The sequence below is a fragment of the Hyposmocoma kahamanoa genome, unplaced genomic scaffold, assembly GCF_003589595.1.
Source record: "Hyposmocoma kahamanoa isolate Upper Pololo Valley unplaced genomic scaffold, ASM358959v1 232, whole genome shotgun sequence".
Taxonomy (NCBI): domain Eukaryota; kingdom Metazoa; phylum Arthropoda; class Insecta; order Lepidoptera; family Cosmopterigidae; genus Hyposmocoma; species Hyposmocoma kahamanoa.
In genome coordinates, this window is record NW_020653750.1 from 3787974 (window position 1) to 3810949 (window position 22976).

The 22976-nt window shown below is 35.7% G+C and overlaps 1 protein-coding gene across 1 annotated transcript in view; it reads right to left on the minus strand.

Annotated features, from left to right (window-relative positions):
- LOC113228512 (thrombospondin type-1 domain-containing protein 7A-like) overlaps positions 1–22976 on the minus strand; it is an 88172-nt gene that overhangs the window by 43738 nt on the left and 21458 nt on the right. Inside the window, exon 2 of the mRNA XM_026461847.1 lies at positions 8710–8807. Within this exon, the coding sequence (XP_026317632.1) occupies positions 8710–8806 (97 nt within the window). The 5' untranslated portion in view covers position 8807. The remainder of the gene's footprint in view (positions 1–8709; positions 8808–22976) is intronic.

Consider the following 22976-nt stretch of genomic DNA (forward strand, 5'->3'; position numbering starts at 1 on the left):
TCAAACGATGGTAATACAGCCAGGCGGTTTTTCTCGAATTCAGAAATTTCCGCTGAAATTACTGGGATCAAGAAGGATCTCCTAGATCGTTGCTGGATCATCCTTCAATGTTTAAATTCGGGATATAATATTAATAAGACGAACTTCGAAGAGTTCGCTTTAGAGACGGCTCGGCAGTTAGTTGCCGAGTATCCGTGGTATAACATGCCTGCTTCCGTTCACAAAGTTCTAATTCATGGTGCTAATGTTATAGATTACGGTTTGTTGTCAATCGGAGAGTTGTCTGAAGAAGCAGCTGAAGCGACTAACAAATACATCAAGTCTTTTAGAAAAAATCATACGCGTAAAATGAGTCGCATTGTGACCAACACAGATTTAGTAAATAGGCTGCTTCTTCATTCAGATCCCTTCATAACAGGTCTACGAAAGTTACCTGTTAAAAAAAAAGGTGTACTGTCAAAAGCTGTATTAGACTTGTTATGTATTTAAAGTTAATATTGTTGAGATTTAATGTATTTTGGTATAATTTGTGTTTTGTTTGTATTTTGTAAAATGAACTTTTTTATGTATTTTTATTGTTTTAATTTATTCATTTGTGGTTATTGTTAATACAAATAATCATTATTTACACAGTTTTACCATTAAAAGTCGCAGTATAAAATGTTTTAGATACATCGTCTAAAAACAAAATTACTGCGAGACATTTTTACACCTAAATATTGTCAAATAAATATTGTCAAATATTTTTTAAAATGTATAATTTTATTAATTTACGTTTACCTAATCATATTTTAACGTAATAAAATAAAAAAATAATAATAATTTCGGAGTTACGTATTTATGACCGCCTTAGTATGGAGCGTGAATCACCGTGCGATGGTTTGAAATGAAAAGCCGACTTTTCGTTAAGATGTTTAATTACTATGAATATACATTTAATGAGCCCTTTTAAGAGTCACGTCTTATTTACGTTTTGAAACTGAAATAAAACAAGCACATGTCATATAAAATTATTAATATTATGGAAGAATCTCGAGTCACAAGTATCTATTACATGTCGTAAATATTAACAATATTTTCTCAAAATAACCTGCTTTCTTCGATTCACCATCGTCGGCGCATTTGTAAGGTTTTAAGCAGTTTCCCAAATTATTTACAATTTCATACATCATTTCCATGGCAACCACCTTCGCCATTTCCTTTCTTGTTATGCTTGAGTGCACAGCTCTATTTATACCACATGATTGAATCTATTTTCTGAATGCTCCCTCGTACGGTTACTACATAAACTAAATTTTCTTCCAGTGTAGTTGTGTCGATATTTACGATGATATATGTGTGGTTTGTTATTCCGTGTGGCAGACAGAATATAATAAAACAAAATTTACATCGCTATCGTTATGAAAAGAATTCATTAGTTTCAAAAATGTCGAGCTAATACACAATGCATGTAAAGTACATAATGTAACGTAGCGAATTCAAGGTATTTAAGAACTAGCAAGAGTATTTTCCTCTTCCCCGAAGATGTTTAGGTATAGTGTTGCGGAGAGCGATGTTGTCGCTTTAATGCCGATGTCAGTTGGCGACCCCTAATGCACCGTAATAAAACCAATTTTGCATCGCTTTGCGTACTTTGCTTCAGTATGTCTTAAACCCCAGGGGACGCGTAAATGCGTTGTCGTATGAGAACACTATTACTTTTTATGCTGTTATTAAATCTTAATCGACGTGATAGAATTGAATGTCGAAGGTGGTTACTTATTGGAGATTTGTGTTATTGGTTAGAATGAAGAATCACAAGGATTAATATTGTATATTAAATCGTAATAAATTATACGGAACATTTTTTTTCATGCAATCGGCATTGACCACATAAAAATGTCTTAACAAGTAATAATACAGCTGGCACCTGTCGTTTATGACCATTTTTATTACATTTGAGTGGAATTGGTGGAAGGAAATGCTCGGAAGCGAACGGGTGCGCGGTTCATTTCCTCGCTTCCGACGGTACGTGCCGGACGCTCCGACTATTTTCCTGGATTCTAGATTCGATAGTTAAACAACTGTCACCTAAAATGAAATGTGTCTGAGTTTCTGAATATACATTCTGAATATGAGGTAACAAAGGTTTCTAAAGGGCAGTAAGTAAATTCGAGTGGCCAGGATCCATACAACACTATATCCATTGGCTTGCATATGAAGTTGGTATAGCTAGGCATAAAATAACTTATATTATGCTATTGAACGACATTTTATAGTACTATATTCATTCACCGCAAATTCAATATTTTGAAAAACATCACAGAGGCCTTTGTTTGATTCTTGTTTTCTAATTTATGGACAAAAAAAACATTTAAAATAACAGTTATCAGCGCGTGGCTTTCTCTTCCAAACGATTAAAATACTCCCAAATGAAGATATTTATTAACAGGAGAGGCGCTCGAGTGTTAACAAAACAAAAAATAACATGACATAGAAAGTAAATAACAATAGATAGCATCGATTGTGCTATTCAGATGGAATGATTTCTGACTTGCGTGCGCGTGTGCATGATATAGATACGAGATGATAAGGTGAATAATGTACGAGTAAGAGGAAACAGGGCTTTCATTTACGTGGAAAGTGCAAAATTAATTATAATAGTAAGTGAATTTATTGTATTTACGTACTGAATCGGCGAACGCTGTAGAATGCATTTACTGAGTGATTCACACAATATAATTGTAGTTATAATTCTTGACCATCTGTTTACAATAGTATTATCACTTCAGACAAGTGTAATGGAATAGATTTGTAGTTCTTTGTTCAGGTAATATTATGACCAAGAATACTTATATGACACCGGGTTGAGCTTTTTAATTTTCTAAGTTTGGGGTGCACGTCTGTTACATCCTGGGCAACAATCGGTGAGTACCTTCGGACGATTGGCAAATGCTTTCATCACGATAGCAAGCATTATAGTTTACACCATCGATACGATAAAAAGAAGTTCTAATATTTATTGTTTTATAGACTATAGCGTGATGATGTTCGTATAGAATATATTTTGCAACAGTTGTTTTGTTTTTTGTTTTGTTTTGTGTTAGTTTGTTGTTGCAACAGAGTAATTTTTAACACAGATTTGTCAAATTAAGCATTATTGTTTTACACTTCACTCGACAGTCCTCGAATATGTATAAACTCTTTGCAACCTTGCACAACTCTGTTAAAGAGTAATTTTCACGATTTAATTTATTTTTCACCTCACTAGCTCGGAAAGGCTTTCTTTCTCTTTATAAATCTGCGCACAAAAGAGATTTTTTCCACGCTATCGTGGAAAAGATTTTTGATATTCGAACTTGACGATGGACTGTGGTGCACCTAACTTTTTCTTTCGATGTCAAAAAGAAACATAATGACACGTTCAACTACGCGATTTGTCGTACATTATTTATGTAATATAAATCCGTTGGTATATTTTATTCTTATAATTTTTAACATAAAATTGACAACAATAACTAATTTTGTTTATTAAAACTGATTTGTTAATAAACTGTTTTTCTTTCATCTACTATTTTCCTCGCTATAAAGAGGTGAAAACTTGTGTGTTTCGCTCGGCAGCAAAATTGCTTTGCGTCTCGCGTCTCGTGCCTTGAAACCCTCGCTACGGTCAGGATTCTATTTTTGAACCACTCGCTTAATTCGTGGTTCAATCTTAGAAATCCTTAGCACCACCTTCATCTGTGCAAACAGATTTCAATACAAGCAGTCGCGTCAAACAACAACTTTGCAGCCTTGCATAACAAATAACTATTGTTTAAGTACACATACATTCGGCGAAATAAATTTGAAGTGTTAATTTTTTAATGTCTTTTAATATTTGTCATACATTTATTCACTCAATCATTATTTCATTCATGGTAGGTACATTTAGAAACATAAGTGTTATACTGCAACTTTTTTATAATATCAAATGACAGGACGGACAAGTCGTGCGCCTGATGGTAAGCTTCACGCTTGTCCATAACAGTTGCAGTGCCACTCAGAGCTTTAAATCGCAAAGATCTGAAGGGCATTCACTGCGCCCGTCACCCTGTGACATAAGTCGACAAGTCTCATGTGTTTGTAATTTCACCAGCACCCTTACCCTTCAAAACCAGAACACAGTTATGCTGACATTACTGCTTACGTTAGTACAAGGCCAATTCTGCTCTCTATATTACTAACATAAACGTTTTTTTTGCGAAATTGAGTTACTAAAAAACAGCGAAACGATATGTGCAACACCTATAAGCGTTTTTTTTATATCTTATTTAGTTACGCTTTTATTGTCAGCGTAATTGACTTGTTCAAACCAAAAAAACTTTAGTTATAACAAGGAGGGCAGAATTGTCGAGTGTGAGTATGCAGATAGATAAGTACATTGGTATTTGAATCACCGTTCCACGTTCCTCACGTGCCTGTAGTTTAATGAAGGGTGATTGATCACGAGCACGACAATACATCATAACAAAGTGGTTTCAGTCGATACTCCGACTCCCCTGGCATTTGAATGGAGATACATTCGTACGTACTTGTAGTATATTGTACATGCTCTATACAAGTGGTTGTTGATACATTATTTACGTTTCCAAGTATCTACCAATAACTTCTACTAGTAAATCTACTTGACACGCTTACAATTCCTAGAAGTTAGTAGATAAAAAAAAAGAAAAACTTGTAGCGTTAGTAGGTACTTAAGATTCAGTAGCAGTAGAGGTCCTTGAAGAGAAATTCGTCCAGGGAAGTCCTCACACCTTACATATTTCTGCCGCCGAGCAGTAATGTGGGCATTGTTGCGTTTCGGTCTTGAATGGTAAGGTAAGGATGAAATTACAGGCATATGAGACTTTACACCTTATGTCTCAAGATGACGGGTTTAGTGGCAGTGCCCCTCAGATCTTGGGGATTTAAAGCTTAGTAGTAGTAGAGCTCCTCGTGAGTAAGTTTGTCCAGGGTAGTACTGCCTGCTTACCTATTTCTGCCGCCAAGCAGTAATATCAGCATTATTGTGTTCCGGTTTTGAAGGGTAATGGTCCTGGTAAAATTACAGGCACATGGGACTTACCAACTTATGTCTCAGGGTGACGGGCGCAGTGCCAGTGCCCCTTAGATCTTTGCGATTAAAAGCTCCGAGTGGCACTGCAACTGTTATGGAAAGGCGTGAAGCTTACCATCAGGCGCATAATTTGTGTGTTACGTGGTTTCATAAAAAAAGATGGAATCTGTAGAAGTTCATTCAAAGATTTGGACTTTACCTACTTAATGATTGTAGGCATCACGGAAGATTTATGCGGTCTGTGGTAGGCAGCTAAGACCTTGTTTTAATGACCTCAACGGCTCAATTAGTAGTATTGTAATACCAATTACAGTCGCTACTCCATGTTTTTCTAAATAAATTTCCAGAACTTTCAGCAATTTAGGTATTATTACATTGAAAAATGTACCTAACTTTAATATTGTTTACACGATACTTTGTGTAAGTTCTTGCGAAATATGAATAATCAAACCCAACCAAAATGTATGTACGAAGTTAGAATTCGATACATAGAATATTATTTATGTATTTGACGGTAATACGGAGTGGCAGTTACGCGCTGCAAATCTGATCAGGCCGGGAGCGAGCCTCGAGGGTGGAACGTTACACATCCCCGGCTCCTCCTTCTCTTAAAATAACTTTATGCGATTAGTTGCCACTCGACGAGTTTATAAAATAAAGCCTCCTTGTTGTTGCTTTTCGAAGAGCGCCATTTTTATGTCGCTTAATTTTTGTATGTTTTTGTAAAAAGCATTTTAAATTATTTAAAATTACTGACTCACTCAATGAATTTTACACCATTTATTATGTAAAATAGACGTAGACGCTTGGCTACATTCTCACCTGATGTTAAGTGACGATGTAACCGATGATGACACGTTTTTGTCTAAAAAATGCCTTTTGATTCTAGCTTTAATATATAACTATTTAATATATATAATACTCCAAATTTTAATTATCAGGAAACACAGATTGTTTTATAAGACCAAGTGATGGGATGTCGTGCGCCAGCTGGTAAGTGACGCGTCAGTCTATAACAGTTGCAATAACGCTCAGAGCTTTCACAACGAAAGAATCACAAAGATCTGAAGGGCACTGCCAATGCGCCTGTCACCCTGAGTCATAAGTTGACAAGTCCCACGTACCTGTAATTTCACCAGCACCCTTAACCCTTCAAAACCGAAACTCGGTAATGCTTACATTACTGCTTGGCGGCAGAAATAGGTACGGTGGCAGTATTTCCCAGAACGAACTCTTTCATAAGGAGCTTAGAGGCGTATTCCAGAACTCTACTCAATGCTCAAGTCAGGACTTGAACAGACTTCAGTATGATTTCAAGCACTGGAAATACGATCCTAACGGCAAGGACTTGAGTATGATTTTCAGTGCTCACTGCAATGCTCAAGTCCTGACTTGAGTATTGAGTAGAGTTCTGGAATACGACGCTTAGAACAATATCTTCACGTCTTTAGTAGCAGTAGAGTGATAGTTATAGACGGCAGTGTATTCTATTTCTTGACTGTATTTGTTAGGAATGAGGACGTAAAGTATCATTATGTGGTATATCGAAAGACATAAGCATGGAATATTTCGGAGTTTCTGCCGACTGAAGAGGAACGGTGAGCAGGGAACTACAATTGTAAAATTCCTATATTAAAATATTCCTACAATTAAAAACTACATTCGTTTAAGAGACGACTTGGAAGTAAAATAACTTTCCACGAGTAATTGCAAGCGCCAATTCACAATAAAAAAATTTAAATATTTTAGTAGGCACGTTTACCTTTACATTGTTCCAATATTTAAAAAAAACAGCTGACGTGTTCTCGAGTGCCGTTGGGTCCAATACACACAAATAACATTTTCGGAAAGCACTTGCCCTAAACAAACACTGTCATGTATTTGGCCCATGTAAGCTTCATCGGGCAAATGATGGTACATGTATTGAATCCCTGTGGACAAAAGATCCCGTTTCAAAAGATCGCCCTTCATACTCGCATTTCAAAGAATTCTTTGTTGTGACAGACAGCCGTGACCTATCGATGTTGATGTATGATTACTATGAAGACATGGATCATTGAAAATTTATACATGTAAAATAAGATTTAACCATTTTAAACACTTTTCCAACGTAACTTTATGGCTCTACTAATATAACGGTACATGAAGAGTGGTGGGACTGGGATAGCTGGACAAGAAATAGTAAACCACCCAGCTACCTACTCGTATGTCTATATCATGTTTTAACATTTCAATTTCAACAAAGTTATTAAAAGCGTAACCAAATTCTTTTACAAAATGGAATTTTAAAACGAAATTTTACTTTTTAAACTCGCCGACTGGCTAGGAATCGTGGAAGTTTCTTTTGAAAAGGCCATTAACCATTTTTTCCTTCGTTTGTTTTTCAAAGAATTAAATGGTATTTTTTTTTGTTTTTACAAACAATGTTGTAAGTATTATGTAGCCAAATGTAGCGATTTTGACAAATCAATTTATAAAAAAATTGCTAGTTTACTTTCATAAAACTATATAAAAATTGTAAACCAGTTGACATTTGTTTTCATGTACGAGATTACTTACGTCTGGCAACCCTAGAAACCTTCGATGCATCCTTGATATAGCAACAAAAATATAGCGACTCAATCTTATATAATTAAGCTCAAGTAATGGACTCAATTATTTGTTCTCCCCCACAACCGCCGCTCCCCACCCCCTGCCTTAGTCGGACTACATAATAACAGGATAATGGGCTACATTCAGATTAATGTGTTTCGCTTAATGTATAAACATTTACTGATAATTTCGACATTTTAGAATGTTATGAATTTTTGAACCTTTAAAGAAAACTAAACAATTAATGGAGACTACAGTGCAATTAAAAAAAAAACATTACGTGTAATGATGTTACTATCGTGAGTAATTTGATAATCAATGACAAAAAGATGTGTACACATACCGTTTGCAATAGTGGGTATAATTTAAAATTAAATTTAAAAAATTGTATATAAGCAAATCTTACAGTACTCGTTAGGCGAATATCATACGACGACGGGCAACTCTATGTACCTATATCAATTTAATTAAATTCAACCGTTCGGAAGTAGTAGTAGTAGTAGTTTTCCATATATAATTTATTAACAAAAAAGTTACCCGTAACGATTTCTAGGCATGAAATAATAATTATTAATAGAACACAAAGAAAAATTATTCTTTCATTTGAAATTTTATTTTAATAATAATAATAATAATAACGCACACACTCATCATAGCACTAGGGAAACCCTGTGTCGCGGGTGCCATGGACACATACATAGACAAACACAAATTACACCCAAACTCACGAGAGAAATAAATGTAGGCCATACAAATATTTCTCCCGGCCCGGGAATCGAACCTAGGACCTCTGCGTGTCAGTCCGGCATGGTAACCGTTCGGCCACGAAAGCAGTTTTTGTTGTTATTTGTTTATTAATACAAAAATAATAATAACAAACTAGTGGAGTATTTAAAAGAAAATTTATTCAATATCGTGTTAGTAAAACATCAAGATATTCAATAAATAAACTATTATAAATAAAAATTAAGAATCTGTAAAGTGATAAAAAAATAAAAAGCTGCACTCAAATGTTTAACTAACTTTTAAATATTACTCACCGATAGCTTTGTCCAGCAAGCTCTGTGAATCAGCATCGGGGAACTCATCGGCGGCTACCGCAACCAGCGATACCACCAGCCACCACAGCACACCCATTCTGTGAACATAGGAAGTATTATATTATAGTAAGTATTTTAATACTGATGTTGAATGACATAATAATAACTCTCACACATAGGTAGTAGGCCATAGAAATATTTCTCCAGGCCCGAGAATCGAATCAGGGACCTGAGCTTGGCACACCAGCATATTAACCATTTGGCCAAACTATGTGACTTGTAACCAAAGTTCGAAATGATATAATGATATTTGTCATGATAATTATCTTGATAAATACATCTTGATATTTATAAAATTAATTGCAACTGCAAAATTGCTACCGCTAAGTAGCAATTTTGTGTCATGTGTTTGTATACGAGAGGTATCTAAATGCGTCAAATGTCAATCTTAAAACAAGTCACAAATCAAATCGATTTCCAAATATTTTTCTTTGCGTTCAATTAGTTTTGTTATTGTTTGTCATTTTTAGTCACAAATTAGAGGGCCAAAACTATAAAACAGCGTAGATAGTAATTGTCCTGAGGTTTATCGGATAATTATCATGACAATTATCAGGCCCGTATCTTTCTACTTACATAGGTTTTGTTTATAGTGACCCTCCCTATCAACCATCTGGGTTATGCGGGAAGGGCACTATGACCTGTGCGAGCAAGACCACACGGGGACCATCAAAGTCAGGTCCAAACTCCAGATCAGCCCGTTTGCACGGACTTCACCCGGTTCTCTGTAAGGCTAGTTAGTGCCTTAGGTGAGCAGCCCCGGGTGCATGTACAGCACCTTCCCTATTTCCAAATAGGTACCGGAACTGTAGGCACGCTCACTTCCTGTCGACTATTGCCACCGTTGAGCCGTCAACTCTAAGCCGACTACCAAATCTCGTCATTGGTGGCGAATTTGTAAAGCACGCTCACTTCCTGACGCCGATAAAACGGCGTCTCTCCAATTCCCAAATTCCTAAGCGGCTGGAGGGACAGGAGGATGTCTAGCTCATCCACTACTAGCTCGCCGGAAGAGTGCTTGGAGAAACCGGCAGCAGTGTCCAGCGACAATGTCCAGGCTTCTGGCTTAAAGGGCAACTCAACCAGCCATACCCTCGTCTTACCGGGGAGCCCGTAGTCTCCCCAGAACTCCGTATCTCTCGGGTCTGTAGACCAATATAGAATATCTTGACAATTTCGAAAGTTGTTTGTAACTGATGTTGTTACTTAAAAACGATTTAATTTCATTTCATACACCGCCAACGCAATAGAACAGCTGAAAATTAATTAACAAATTCTACATTAGTTAGTAAACGGTAAACCACTATAACTCGATACAACTGCCGCGCGCCACAGTGGCGGTTTTCATGCAGCCGTCTTATTATATTGAATACCATTATACTGCTGAACGAAATACTATATAAGAGACAGCGATACATATTATAAATGATGTAGGTAATTTAATCTCAAGATATCGTATAAACCACACCAATAAATAAAAATAACTTTATTTATCCACATACATTTTATTTGTTTCTAGAATTGGTTATTCCCTGGATGTATTAATAAGGCGAAGTTGTTGTGACGAATGTGTAATTTGTTAACACTAGTGACGTGCAAAATTAATTTCGACATAAACAGAGATGGACGCGCGCCCGGGTTTTAACAAAGCGCTGGGCTTAAATTGGGTTAAAACCCATTAACGCTCAAAATCGAGGACAAAAACCATTTGCAAGTAAATATGTGATGTAAATCGAGTTTTGTTGAAATTGAATAATATTATTGCAAAAGTTTATTGCTTTCTGATCTAGATGATTCGATTTGTCTTTATATTGAATCCATTCACTTGAAAATCGCATTGAAATAAATCGATACAAAAAATCGTTAGATCATATGAGCTTGAATTGATTTTCATGAAAATCGAATTGTAATGTGCATCGTTAGCAGTGAGAATCCACAGGTTTGCAAGGTGGGTATTATGTGAAGTTGCCTCTTTTTAGTTTAAAAAAGATTTTTTAAATTTTAAATTCCGTATTTACCATTTCCGCCCACAATTTAAGGCAGAAATGGATTAAAACCCTGCCAACTCCAGCACTGCGGTTTGTGTAAAAACCCGGTTAAAACCGGATGGGTTGAATGGGTTTTTAACCCAACACCCATCTCTAGACATAAATCATTGTTCCGAAAGAGTCAATTTTGTTCCTTTCCTGATTATAAAAGTTGGGCACAAAAGTTTAACACAAAAAATGCTGGGGGATGTCGTGATAACTTCTCCGAATAGAGGGCGATCGCTCTTCAAAAGACTATGATTTTCAAAGTCATAGACGTAAACTCAATGTCAAATTTCTAAACCGGCGAAGTGGTCGTTACAATTTGCCGAGTAATGAACAATCTATCGTAAAAGTACCTATATATAATCTAGGGTAAAACCGGGTTAGACGCCCCACTTTTTGAAAGGGCCTCCTAATTTTAAAATTATTAGTTTACCATGAATAATTCCTGTGGATATAACTAGTTTCATCTTTTACATTATATTAAGACTTCATTTTATTGATCCTGCAGAACAGAATCTTTCCCAAAGTGGGCGATAAGCCCCCTTGTGGAGGCTGCAGGCCTAAAGGGGGGTAAGAGACCCAGAAAAAAATGGGGGCGTTGTGTAAAGGCTTAGGGGGAGATTTGTAATTTCATCTAGGAAGACTCTTAGACACCGACTGAGCTCTCGACTCTCGACTTCAACTTGTGAACATCAACTAATATTAATTAAGAGATTGCTCAAAGTAACTCGGTTCGATATTTCTCTACGTGTAGTTTATACATATGTCTGTCCTGTTTTATTGAATAAATAAAAATCATGTCAATCGGTCGCTCCGTTTTGAAATGAAAGTAGACACAAACAAACAAATAAAAAGGCAACAGACACAATTTCGCATTTTAATAGTTATTAGTATTCCTAGATAGGTAATTTTCGTAAATAATAGACCGCGGAAAACCATGTTTTAACAAGTTTTGTTAAATAACCCGATTTGTGCATTCCTGTATCAATCGGCTGGTTTATAGAATACTTGTTCTTTCTTGTTGAGTACGATTGAGCGTCGAATGAGATAAACGAGTTTATGCATGTTTGTCTTATTCCTGTAGTTTCGTGCTGCTTATATAATCTTATATAAATAACGTAATATTTATTTTATTTTCATTTACGGTTTCGCGCGTAATAGATAAGCATTACTTAAGTTCAACACTTATAAACGTATTTCTCTAAACAAAACAATGTCGGCAGTAAAAAAAGAAGAGACGGCAATACTGTGCGGAATATATTAAATTCGGATTCATTGAAAATCCCACAAGCCCATCGTCGCCTTTGTGCCTTCTATGTCTAAAAACATTTTCGGATGAAGCAATGAAGCCTTCAAGACTGCAAGGTCATTTGAATAAAATGCATCCAAATAAGGAAGACAAGAATGTAGCATATTTTCAAGACCTAGAGAAGAAACATAATACTCAACCAAGTGTAGCAAAACTCTCTTCGGCGGCTGCTAAGCAAGATGACGACGGACTTCGAGCTTCGTACAATATCTTTTTGTTAATTGCTCAAAAAGGCAAACCATACAACATCGGAGAAGAGTTAATTTTGCTAGCAATAAAGGAAGTAATTACTACTGTGCTTCATAAACCGGCCGCAGATATTATCCGAAAAATTCCTTTGAGTAATAATACTGTGCAAAGACGAATTGATGAAATGGCTGAAAACATTGAAGAATCATTGTGCAATCATCTGAGGACTAATCAATTCTCATTTCACCTCGATGAGTCCACTTTACCAACTAATGAAGCATTGTTGCTGTCTTACGTGAGGTTTATTTTGACTGCCTCCGTGGCCGAACGGTTACCATGCCGGACTGCCACGCAGAGGTCCTAGGTTCGATTCCCGGGCCGGGAGAAATATTTATATGGCCTACATTTATTTCTCTTGTGAGTTTGGGTGTGATTTGTGGTTGTCTATGTGTGTGTCCATAGCACCCGCGACACAGGATTTCCCTAGTGCGGGGCTATGTTGAGTGTGTGCGTTATTATTGTTATTATTTTTATTATTATTAAAGATGAGAAAATATGTGAAGAACTGTTGTTTGCTAGAATTTAGAGACCGATACAAAAGACGAAACCACATTCAATACATTGGAAAAGTTTCGTGATGAGAAAGAGATTCCTTTGAAAAATATTATATCAGTTGCTACAGTTCAATAATCATTTTTATTGGCAGGTGTAGCTTGTAAGAGTAAACTTGAGACGATGATGAGAATGAACTAGTTATTTATTTATTATATTTTAATTATATCTGTCTCTCTTACCGACAGCCTAGATCTCCTTGGCATAACATTGAACGCAACCCTTAACTTTGGCGCTTATATTGAATGTAAGTCACAAATTGCAGCCAAAAAACTGTGTATCCTTAACAAGGTTTAGCGATATTTCACGCCAGGACAGCTCTTAACTTTATACAAAGCACAAGTCCGATCTTGCATGGAGTACTGAAGTCACCTGTGGGATGGCTTAGCATAGTATCAGCTTGAGGCTCTTGATTCGATTGAGCGCAGAGCCAGAAGACTTATAGCCGACGTTAAGCTCGAATCTAAAGTTCACAGTTTGGCCCACTGGCGAAAAGTTGCCCGTCTGTCGGTTTTTTACACAATATATTTCGGTGAGTATGCCCATGAGGTCCATCAGCTCATCCCGCTCGCCCCCTTTTACCATCGGAGATCCAGACGTACGGCGGGATATCATCCTTACTTGGTCGATATTCCCTTCAGGCGTACTAAGCGCTTTTCATCATCTTTTATTATGCGCACAGCCCAGGAATGGAATTCCCTGCCTGTGTCTGTATTTCGAAATTAATACAACCCGGGTATCTTTAAAGTGCGACTGAATAGGCATCTTCTGGGCAAGCTCGTTCCATCGTAGATCCTGTCTTTGCTGCAGAGCTAGGTAGTGGTCAAGAGCAAGTCCATGTAATTTATAAAAAAAATAGTAAAAGTCTCGTTTAGAATGAATGTTTAATCTCCACTAACATAGCTCACAATAATTAATTTCATTTCAAGTTATAGTGGTTTATAAGTAGGTGAAAAAATGGGGGCCCTAAAAAATAATTTATTCTCAAAGTGGGCAGTAGACAAAATAAGTTAGGGAACCCCTGATCTAACATTTACTGATTTTGAAGAAATTAACTTTTTGCAAACCTATTTTTTGAGGATACATACCTACCTATATGGATAGACGCCACACGATCAAAATACTAAGAAGGATATCTATCCTTCTTAGTATTTTAGGAGGGTGTCTGCCCTTTAGAATAAAATAGTAAAATTCATCATAAAATGTTTTATTTGTAATCTTTAATATATTTGTAATAATAAATATATACGTATTTAAAGTTACTACCTACTTCACTTCGTATTTTTGTAGCTATCAAAACATTCTATACAAAAAGTTTCGCTGTTTGAAATGTGAATAATTTGTCGTTTTGGTAGTTTTACTTACTTTTAAACTATTATCATTTACTTGTCTTTTTCACTTAAATTAATGTATTTTGTTATCCTAACTTTCTTGTCTTGTCCTTTGCCCCTAACCTATACCGCGAAAAATCGAGGCAAGTATCCTATTCAATATGGATAGATGCCCTTTTATTATTTAACTAAGCTATATACAAAAGAGCGATTATTGACACCTTGTTGCGCAGTTAATGAACCATGTATAGTTATAATAATACGGAATTTATTATAACTTCCAAAGTTATGCGACAGTAAATACTTGCGTCTGAAATTTTGAACCGGTTGTCGTATTCGTTGCGGAGATAAACGCATACACAAGCCAAACGCGTCTATTCCACACGAAGCCCTGCAGGAACTTTGATGAGTAGTGTCTACACTAGTTATGTAAACTAATTATTCTTTGTTGCGATTTGGGGAAGTCAGGTTTTTTGAAACCGAGGCACCTATCCCACTGCGGCATCTATCCTGGTTTTACCCTATCGTAAAGTCATTGACAGTTGTATTCCGAATGATTCCAAATAATACTTGAATTAAGTTACCAAAGACGATATTTCCAGAACACCACACAATCATATATACATTCCGATCATTGATTGACCTTTGGTAGGTCAATGATTCCGATAAACAAAGTGTAAAAAGCATGACAAAATCTGAAGTCAGTCATTGAAATCTCAGTTTTGACACCAATATATTTTTTGTAGTTATGAAGGGGGACTTTATATAAGATCATTGACTTTGATTGAGAGTGGATAAAATTTGGCAATAAACTTTGCTCAGTGACACTGCTCGCCAGTATGATGGCAATAATTTTTGTTTTTTGTATTATTCTTATACCTAAAGCTGACACTGCCGCAAGCCCAGTGGCTGCCTTATAGGAAATAATAATAATTTTGAAGCAGCTCCGGAATCTAATTTACTCAAATCATTCCTTCTATTGATTAATCCTACACCGTCAATTACAAAAGAATTACCATAACGATAGGACGTCAGCGGTAGGTACTAGCATTAATTGTTATTTGCTATAAAAAACGGTTTACGAAAATGACTTTGAAATCCCCCGCCTTTAATGGCAATTTTCCCCTTGATACTACAATCGTCTTACCTATCCACAATATAGTATCTTTACTTCTATCAAATAATTAATGTAAAAAGATAACCTTCCTAATTGCACCCTTTGCTTGTCCTCTTCAGAGTTATGATAACGTTGCCGTTGGGATACAGCAAGAACTTATACAAGGTTTCACCGCCTATCTTGTATTAACATTCAGCACCAGTCTGAGTTTATTCAAATCTCGCCACCCTCCTACATAGGAAGGTACATAACGGAGTGTGCAAGTTTATATAACGACTTTTAAACGTGACTTTCATAGAATTTGGCTGATAGTAGGTACGTTAAATAGGGTAGCTACTTATAAAAACTTATTTAAGTGCCTTGTTTACTTACTAACAAATTTTCTTCTCCAGTTTTCTTGATGATTAATATAAGTATACATATAGATACTGCAAACAAATTACATTTCTGCAATAATTGAGCAGAAGACAACATCCTTACTGCAGAGGACTAAGAACAACTTTAACAGTATCCTGCAAATATTTAGTAACAAATTGGTGGAGCTTGATTGATGGAGCAGGAGAGGAGATCTTTAGGCAGTTTATTGGTGTCTCACTGCGTCTCGTCAATTAATCTTCGCTAATTATAGTATGTATGTTTTCCTGTATTATTAACAAATGAACCTATGATGTCTTAATAAAGAAAAAAATATTATTATTATTTTGTATTTATTATTATTATTTTTAAAAATCACCAAGTGTGGTTTAAATAGCGACAAGTCCACTTATTTAGTTTTGTAGTGCACCGTTTACTTCGTTTTAATAATTATATTTCAAAAACCCTTCAACAAGCGTTCGCTGACCTGTTTCCTCGACAAAGCGAAAAAGGATCCTACATAAGATACATCATGTTATTATTCAGTGTAATCTAGCGCGATGTTCACGGCGCCCTAGTTCGGAACGACGGCGAGCACCATTGTCAAGTTAACGGTGACCGACGGCACTTTTTCATCCTCTCGTTTAAAATGTTTCTGGAAATGTACATTTAACTTACATAGCTAATAAAAGTAAATAGTTGAGTTTCAGCTTGAAATGCTATCAGAAAATAAGTTTATATACGACTTTAGGTACCTACTTTAATTTGTGTAGCAAACATAAAGGTTTTATTATTTTTAACCGACTTCAAAAAAGGAGGAGATTTTCAATTAGACTATGTTTTTTTGTGTATGAATGTTACGAGATAACTTCGGTATTTATGAACCGATTTTCATGATTCTTTTTTTGTATCTCCATTGTGGTCCCATTTATTTTTGAAGAAAATCATCCACCTCTAAGGGTGGCTGTTCACGCATGAAGATTAATTTTTATAAATAGCGCCTAAATTTTATTATAAGGCGCAATTATTTTAATGGTTGATTTTGCTATTCTCCAATTCAAGGCGTTTTTCTCGCTCAATATACTTTGAATAACGAGAACCGATTTTTATTATCTCCTGTGTGAAGTCCCGTAAAGTGGCGAACTAGGGGATGAATCCGGGGTGCGCACTTTCCGTTAACCGATTTCAATAAAACTTGTTAATTATATGTAATTCCACGTACTTTTGAGATCGGTTTTTTTAGTACTCTGTACTGAGATTATTAATAACCAATTGCTTAGACACTTTTATGGGTACGTTTCAATATAAGTTACTAGTATGATTGATGAACAAGAATTTTTTACATTAGCTATATTAAAGTGGCACACTAAAGAATAATGTTGTTTCCAGTGTAATGTTCTTTGTAGTGCGAGCACTGCATGACCCATTTATGAGTGCCACTGCTTCCGCGCCTCGACGTCTTTATAGTTCCTTTATCTTTTTACGAGGGATCTCTCTGAAGCTCAGAATGAGAGAGCAATTATTGTTTTATTGTGAAAGTAGAATATTGCCTAGCATATGAATTGGTTACTTTTCTAATCAATGCCTTGTTATTTTCTGGTCGTCCATTTCTTTCAAAATACAACTTGACGGGTTTTCCATTAGGGATAGGTATAACAATTTTGTATTTCAATAAAACGGAATAATTGGGGTATCGAACTGAAATTTATTCCAGGTGCAGTACACATGAAACATTTAAGAATGGAATTCAATGTCAATCATATATGATCACCGCGAGCAGTGTTCAGTTCTTTGGAGCTAATTTTCGACCACTCTTCCACTCATATTGGCCGAAACGTTGGCAATTTTGTCTCGTTCCCGAGCTCATTTAACGTTGTCGGCTTGTTGGCATAAATATTATTCCATCCCAAATAAAAATCCAAAATTTTTTATTTTTTCTTTAAAATCCCAAAGTGATTAAAAAAACAAATTAATTAATTATATTACTTTGTTTCACAGCTAAGCAAGTTATATTTTGCTTAAACTTTGAATAATTTATTATAATAGTCTCTATGTCCGCCTTCATGTGTAAATAACCGCCCTCAAGTTACAACTTGACCTGTGCTGGCCTGTTGGAGTTCGCAGTTGGCAGACTGGTTAGCAATTATTACTCAGACTAGCCATCCTCCCTGTTGGCACTTTCCGATTACATCAGAGGAAGCAAGTCTCTTACCGGCGCTATAACAGATAATAGCTTAGTCGCTGAACAGCAAAATAAATGCAACAAAAGTTTGCTTTAGTTTTGGTGTTGCATCGCGAAATCTCTCAGAAAGATGACTTTGCTATGATCAAGTACAGTTGATAGTACCTATTGTTAGTTTCGGAAACGTTTTAAAACAGATCTTTTTTCAGTCGTTTCTTTTACAGAAACGCACAACATTTATTACTGATAAATAAATAACGCACACAATCATAGCCCCGCACTAGGGAAACCCTGTGTCGCAGGTTCCATGAACACACACATAGACAACCGCAAATAACACCCAAACTCACAAGAGAAATAAATGTAGGCCATACAAATATTTTTCCCGACCCGAGTAGGTGGTGGGTGTGGGTGGTGAGTCAAATAGTTTGGGAACCTATGATTTAGATATTTTTATTCAGTGATAAAAAGTTGAAATAAATTAAAACCAATATTTTAACGTTCTCCATTTATTTGCTAGTGGGTGTGCAAAACTTCAAGCATTTGAACGCGCTCTACCATTTTCAATTCAGATATAATAAATAAGTTGAAACGATTGAATGCAGATTTGATTAAGAGATTAATGAAATCTTATATATATTTACATAACTAACGGCCTAGTTAGGAGAATATTTGCCTCCCGTGCTGCATGCATCCCAGCTGAATGTGCACTACTAAATCTTTTCGCATAGTGTGAAGTGAATTCACTCCTTAGGTACAGCTGTGTAACGTATGTGGGTATACAATACAGCAGTATAATGCAGAAAACATCTCAAGTCAATTAACAAACGTTTGACGAGGGTTGTGCCAAAATCCAATCTATTTCGATATTTATATGTGGCGAAAATGAGCAGCGCCAATTGCGAACCCGACCGGAAAGTTTTCTGAAATTAAGGCTCGAAAATAAGCGAATCCTCTACGGAAAATAAAGGGTCAGGATAAAAGGTTATGCTTCAAGAACTTATTGTATATTGTTTAAAGATGCAAATATTCGAAGCTTATATGTATTATCGGTAGCATCTAAATTAAAATTGTGTATTCTTTTAAACTGTTACTTCCTATTTACAATAATTCATAGGAATTAGTTTAAATACACTTAGCTGTAGGTACCATAGCGCAAAGATGAAGTGAGAAGTGTGAGTGCAAATTACCGAGGACAGTCGATCACGGTATAGTCGCGGTCATTTGCATCAGGGAAGTATCTGTGAGTGAACTAATCTTCCTTACCTAATCGAGGAAGTTATTATTTGAAGTTATTATGTCATTTGTTTCACATTCTCATATATAAAAAGATATATTGGCATTGTGTTTTTAATTTTGTCGCAATCGCTGAAAGTTACGATATTCATAATATTAATGTGCCAAACATACAAAGCAATGGTCTCAAATCAGGAAATTCCCCAGGGAAGTACAGAGAACACCCAGACCGAAACCAATTTAGGGAAGGTCATTTTCCAAATTGGCACTACAAGGAATCGCTCCCAGGATCTCCTCATCTAACGCTCACAGTGCTAACCGCTGACTGGAGGTCGTCGATATATACAGGTTGACAAATATCTCACCACACTTGCCTGTCATGACTTTGGCAAGGTTAGGTAAGCATGTGGCAAGAACATTGGAAGCAATCTTTTTTTTAATTGATCTAGACCAATTTATGCTATCGTCGAAGTAAAAGGTTAGGAAACTGTGGGGAGTACGAGTATAATCAAAAGAGAAAGGAAAAATTATCAGTAGCGACGAATGAAAAGATTGAATATATTAACAAATAAAAGAAATGTTTATTTTTATTTATTTATTTTATTTTATTTGGGGAGCTTACAGCTACTTTTACTAATTACATATCTAAGTATGCAAAGAAATGCCAATTAAATGTTAGTTTCCTTTTTGTTTTAATATAGTTTATCAGCATTTTTATGTACCTAAACTAATTTCTCAACCCTCCAACTCCCCAGTTGCTCTCACATCAATAGTGAATAGAAACCAAAGGCGCAAACTACAAAGATATTCGAAACAAAATACGGTTCTCTCAACTTTCAACATCTCGTTCCGTTTCGAACAGTAAAATTGGCCACTGGAAATATAGTTGACAGTTTGCTGCTACAACTTGTTATTGTGAAAATTCACAAAGGATTCTGCCACGGAAGAAAGAAAGGGGCCTGTGGATTCTGCAACGTATATTGATGTAAGAAGAACATTATAATGAGCTTTTTTGTTGACATCAAGTAGATAGAGTTGGAAATAAATTCTTTTAGTAGATTCGAGTAGAGTCAAACAATACTTTAGTATATTATGTATATAATAAGGGTTTGCATCGAGTTAGGTTTTCGCGATTGTTACACATAGGAAATGTAACTATTTTTTCGAATCTAAATCGTGTATATTTATTTTTTCAACCAAAGCAACGTTTCGGACCTTTACAGGTCCCATGGTCACGACTGACTGTACGAGAAAACAAATATACGCGATTTAATAAAATGGTTTCATTTCCTAAATGAGGGCTTATATTAATTTATTTGTTTTGCAATATTAACATGACGTAAATAAAGAAATACACTTTCGATAAATGATGAATAGCCGACTCATTTTTACTCTACTGCATACGAAGAAATAACAAACCACATACGATTACGGATTTATGAATTCGTTAGGGACTAGGTTCTTAAACTTATATTGGTTCGAAATGGCTAATACAACTTACAGCCACTGCAGCACTGAGCCAGTCTTCACTTGATTTCTACGAATATTAGCTATATTTATTTAGTTCGTGAAAAGCGGCGTACAAAATTATCAAAGGGACCATATGTTAATGGAGACCCAATCCAATGTTTGTTTTTTTTTTAATTTATTAAGGCTTTGGCAAAGCCATCAGCCTAAACATGAAGTTTAATTATGTTTCTGTAAATATGGCCGCCACAAAGAGGATAGGCAATTTGAGGCGGCGTGCTTGGATTGACTCGGGATTCCTTAAAACGGGCCGCTACGGGTATTCTAGTTCGAGATTCGTATAATTTCGCGTTTTAATCTGCGATTAAGGCACAATAGCACTATCCTATTCCACTTTAAACTAGATTTCACAAAATAATTGAAAGTCAAAATAAAAACGTAACTTTTCCCTCCAAAAGGTCCAGAGCGAATCCTGTTTGTTTATTATGTATATAATAATATATAACACTACGCATCTATTTGTCCACACAAATCAATGACCCAAATTAATAGAATAAGACGCCGAGATCTACGTTCGGAACAGGAGTGCGGGTAATTTGGCTGTAGTCCAAACTTTAATTACACTTCCATTAGTAAGGATTGCTGAGGGTGTAGAATTGTTATCATCACATACTTAATTGGTATTAGCTTTGCAAATATACCCATTTCTAAATGTATATAATTGTCTGGATAGATAGATAGAGTAACCGTTATAGTCTGAAACCTTTATGAAACTTTCTATCAATGTTGTTTTTTCATTCTATTCGTTACGGAAAAGGGTTAGACAAAGGTTTAAACAATGCAGCCAAGTTTCGGTGATTTTTCTTTTGTCTATGAATAACTGGTTATTTGGCAATGGTGTTGTACCATACTTATTGAAGTTCTTAATGATTTTTTTAATAACACATTTATGGATGAATTTCACTTTCCGAATTTCAATGGCACTTAGTGAGTGACTTTTATAAAACTCTTTTTTCTTTTGGTTTTAAGGTCTTAAACGTTCAAATAACTTCAAACATTGTCAATAATTGGAAATGAAACTATTTTTCCGGATTTAAATCACGTATATATGTTTTTTCAAACAAACCAACGTTTTGGACCCTTTACAGGCCCCACCGTCACGGTTGATGGAACCTGTAAAGGTCCCGAAATGTTGGTTTGTGTAAGAATTCGAAATGACAATAATTATTAAATCACAGAAATATTTAAGTGAAATACAACAAGAAAAGGCTCCCATGATTGAGAAATTACCCACTGTTATAATTTTCATCTATTACTGTGGCATAGTAAAGTAGTCTTTTTATGTATAACACAGACGAAGTAAACAAGCTATCATATTAAATAAAGAATGCTTAGCATTCATGTAATAATATAAAAGTTATTATTAAAAGGGACACATTTTTTGATTTTATCTGAAAACGACTCTTATGTCAATTTAATATACCAAGTACGTATGCATGCATTACTTAGATATTTTTCCTACCGATATTTAAAGAAATATCGATAATGAGATACATCCTTATAAGCAGGAAATAACGTCAAATAAACGTGAGACGTAATTAGGCTGTATGGCATTATGCCAAAGTCGTTAAAACTCTACTTTAAAAAAAAGACGTAATTAGAACCGTAGCTGAACTTGGTTTAAAAACTTATAACGACAGTAATGAGCTTCTTCGTCAAACAGTAAATCCTATTGACTCAGTTATAAAGTCAATGAGTATTTTCCTTATACGCTGAGAAGAGCTTTTGAGACATACTTCTATTATCTTTAATTCAAATCCGCCTATTCTATATCAAAGTCATTTATAATGACCTATGCCGACTTTCTCGAAATTTACGGTACCCTTATGGAACTCAGCTTCAGGTAATTTATACTTACCAATGTGCTAAACATCTCCTTGCCCCAGAGATTGTTTTACAATAAGCATTTCAGGAAAAGAAATATTTCTGACTATTTAAAAACAGTACTACTAAAAGTCGTAGCAGTAGAGCTCCTTGTGAAAGGGTTCGTCCAGTGTAGTACTGCCACCTTACCTGTTTCTGCTGCCAAGCAGTAATATCAGCATTACTGTATTCCGGTTTTGAAGGGTAAAGGGTACTGGTGAAATTAGAGGCAAATGTGACTCAACTTATGTCTCAGGGTGATGAGCGCAGAGGGAGTGTACCTCAGATCTTTGCGATTTAAAGCTCTGAGTGGCACTGCAACTGTCATGGACAGGCGTGTCGCTTACCAGCAGGCGCATGACTTGTTCGTCCCGTCACTTGGTATTGTAAAGAAAAGTAACATAAAGCCGGTGACAAAAACTGCGTCAATAATTAAATTACAGATGCATATTTT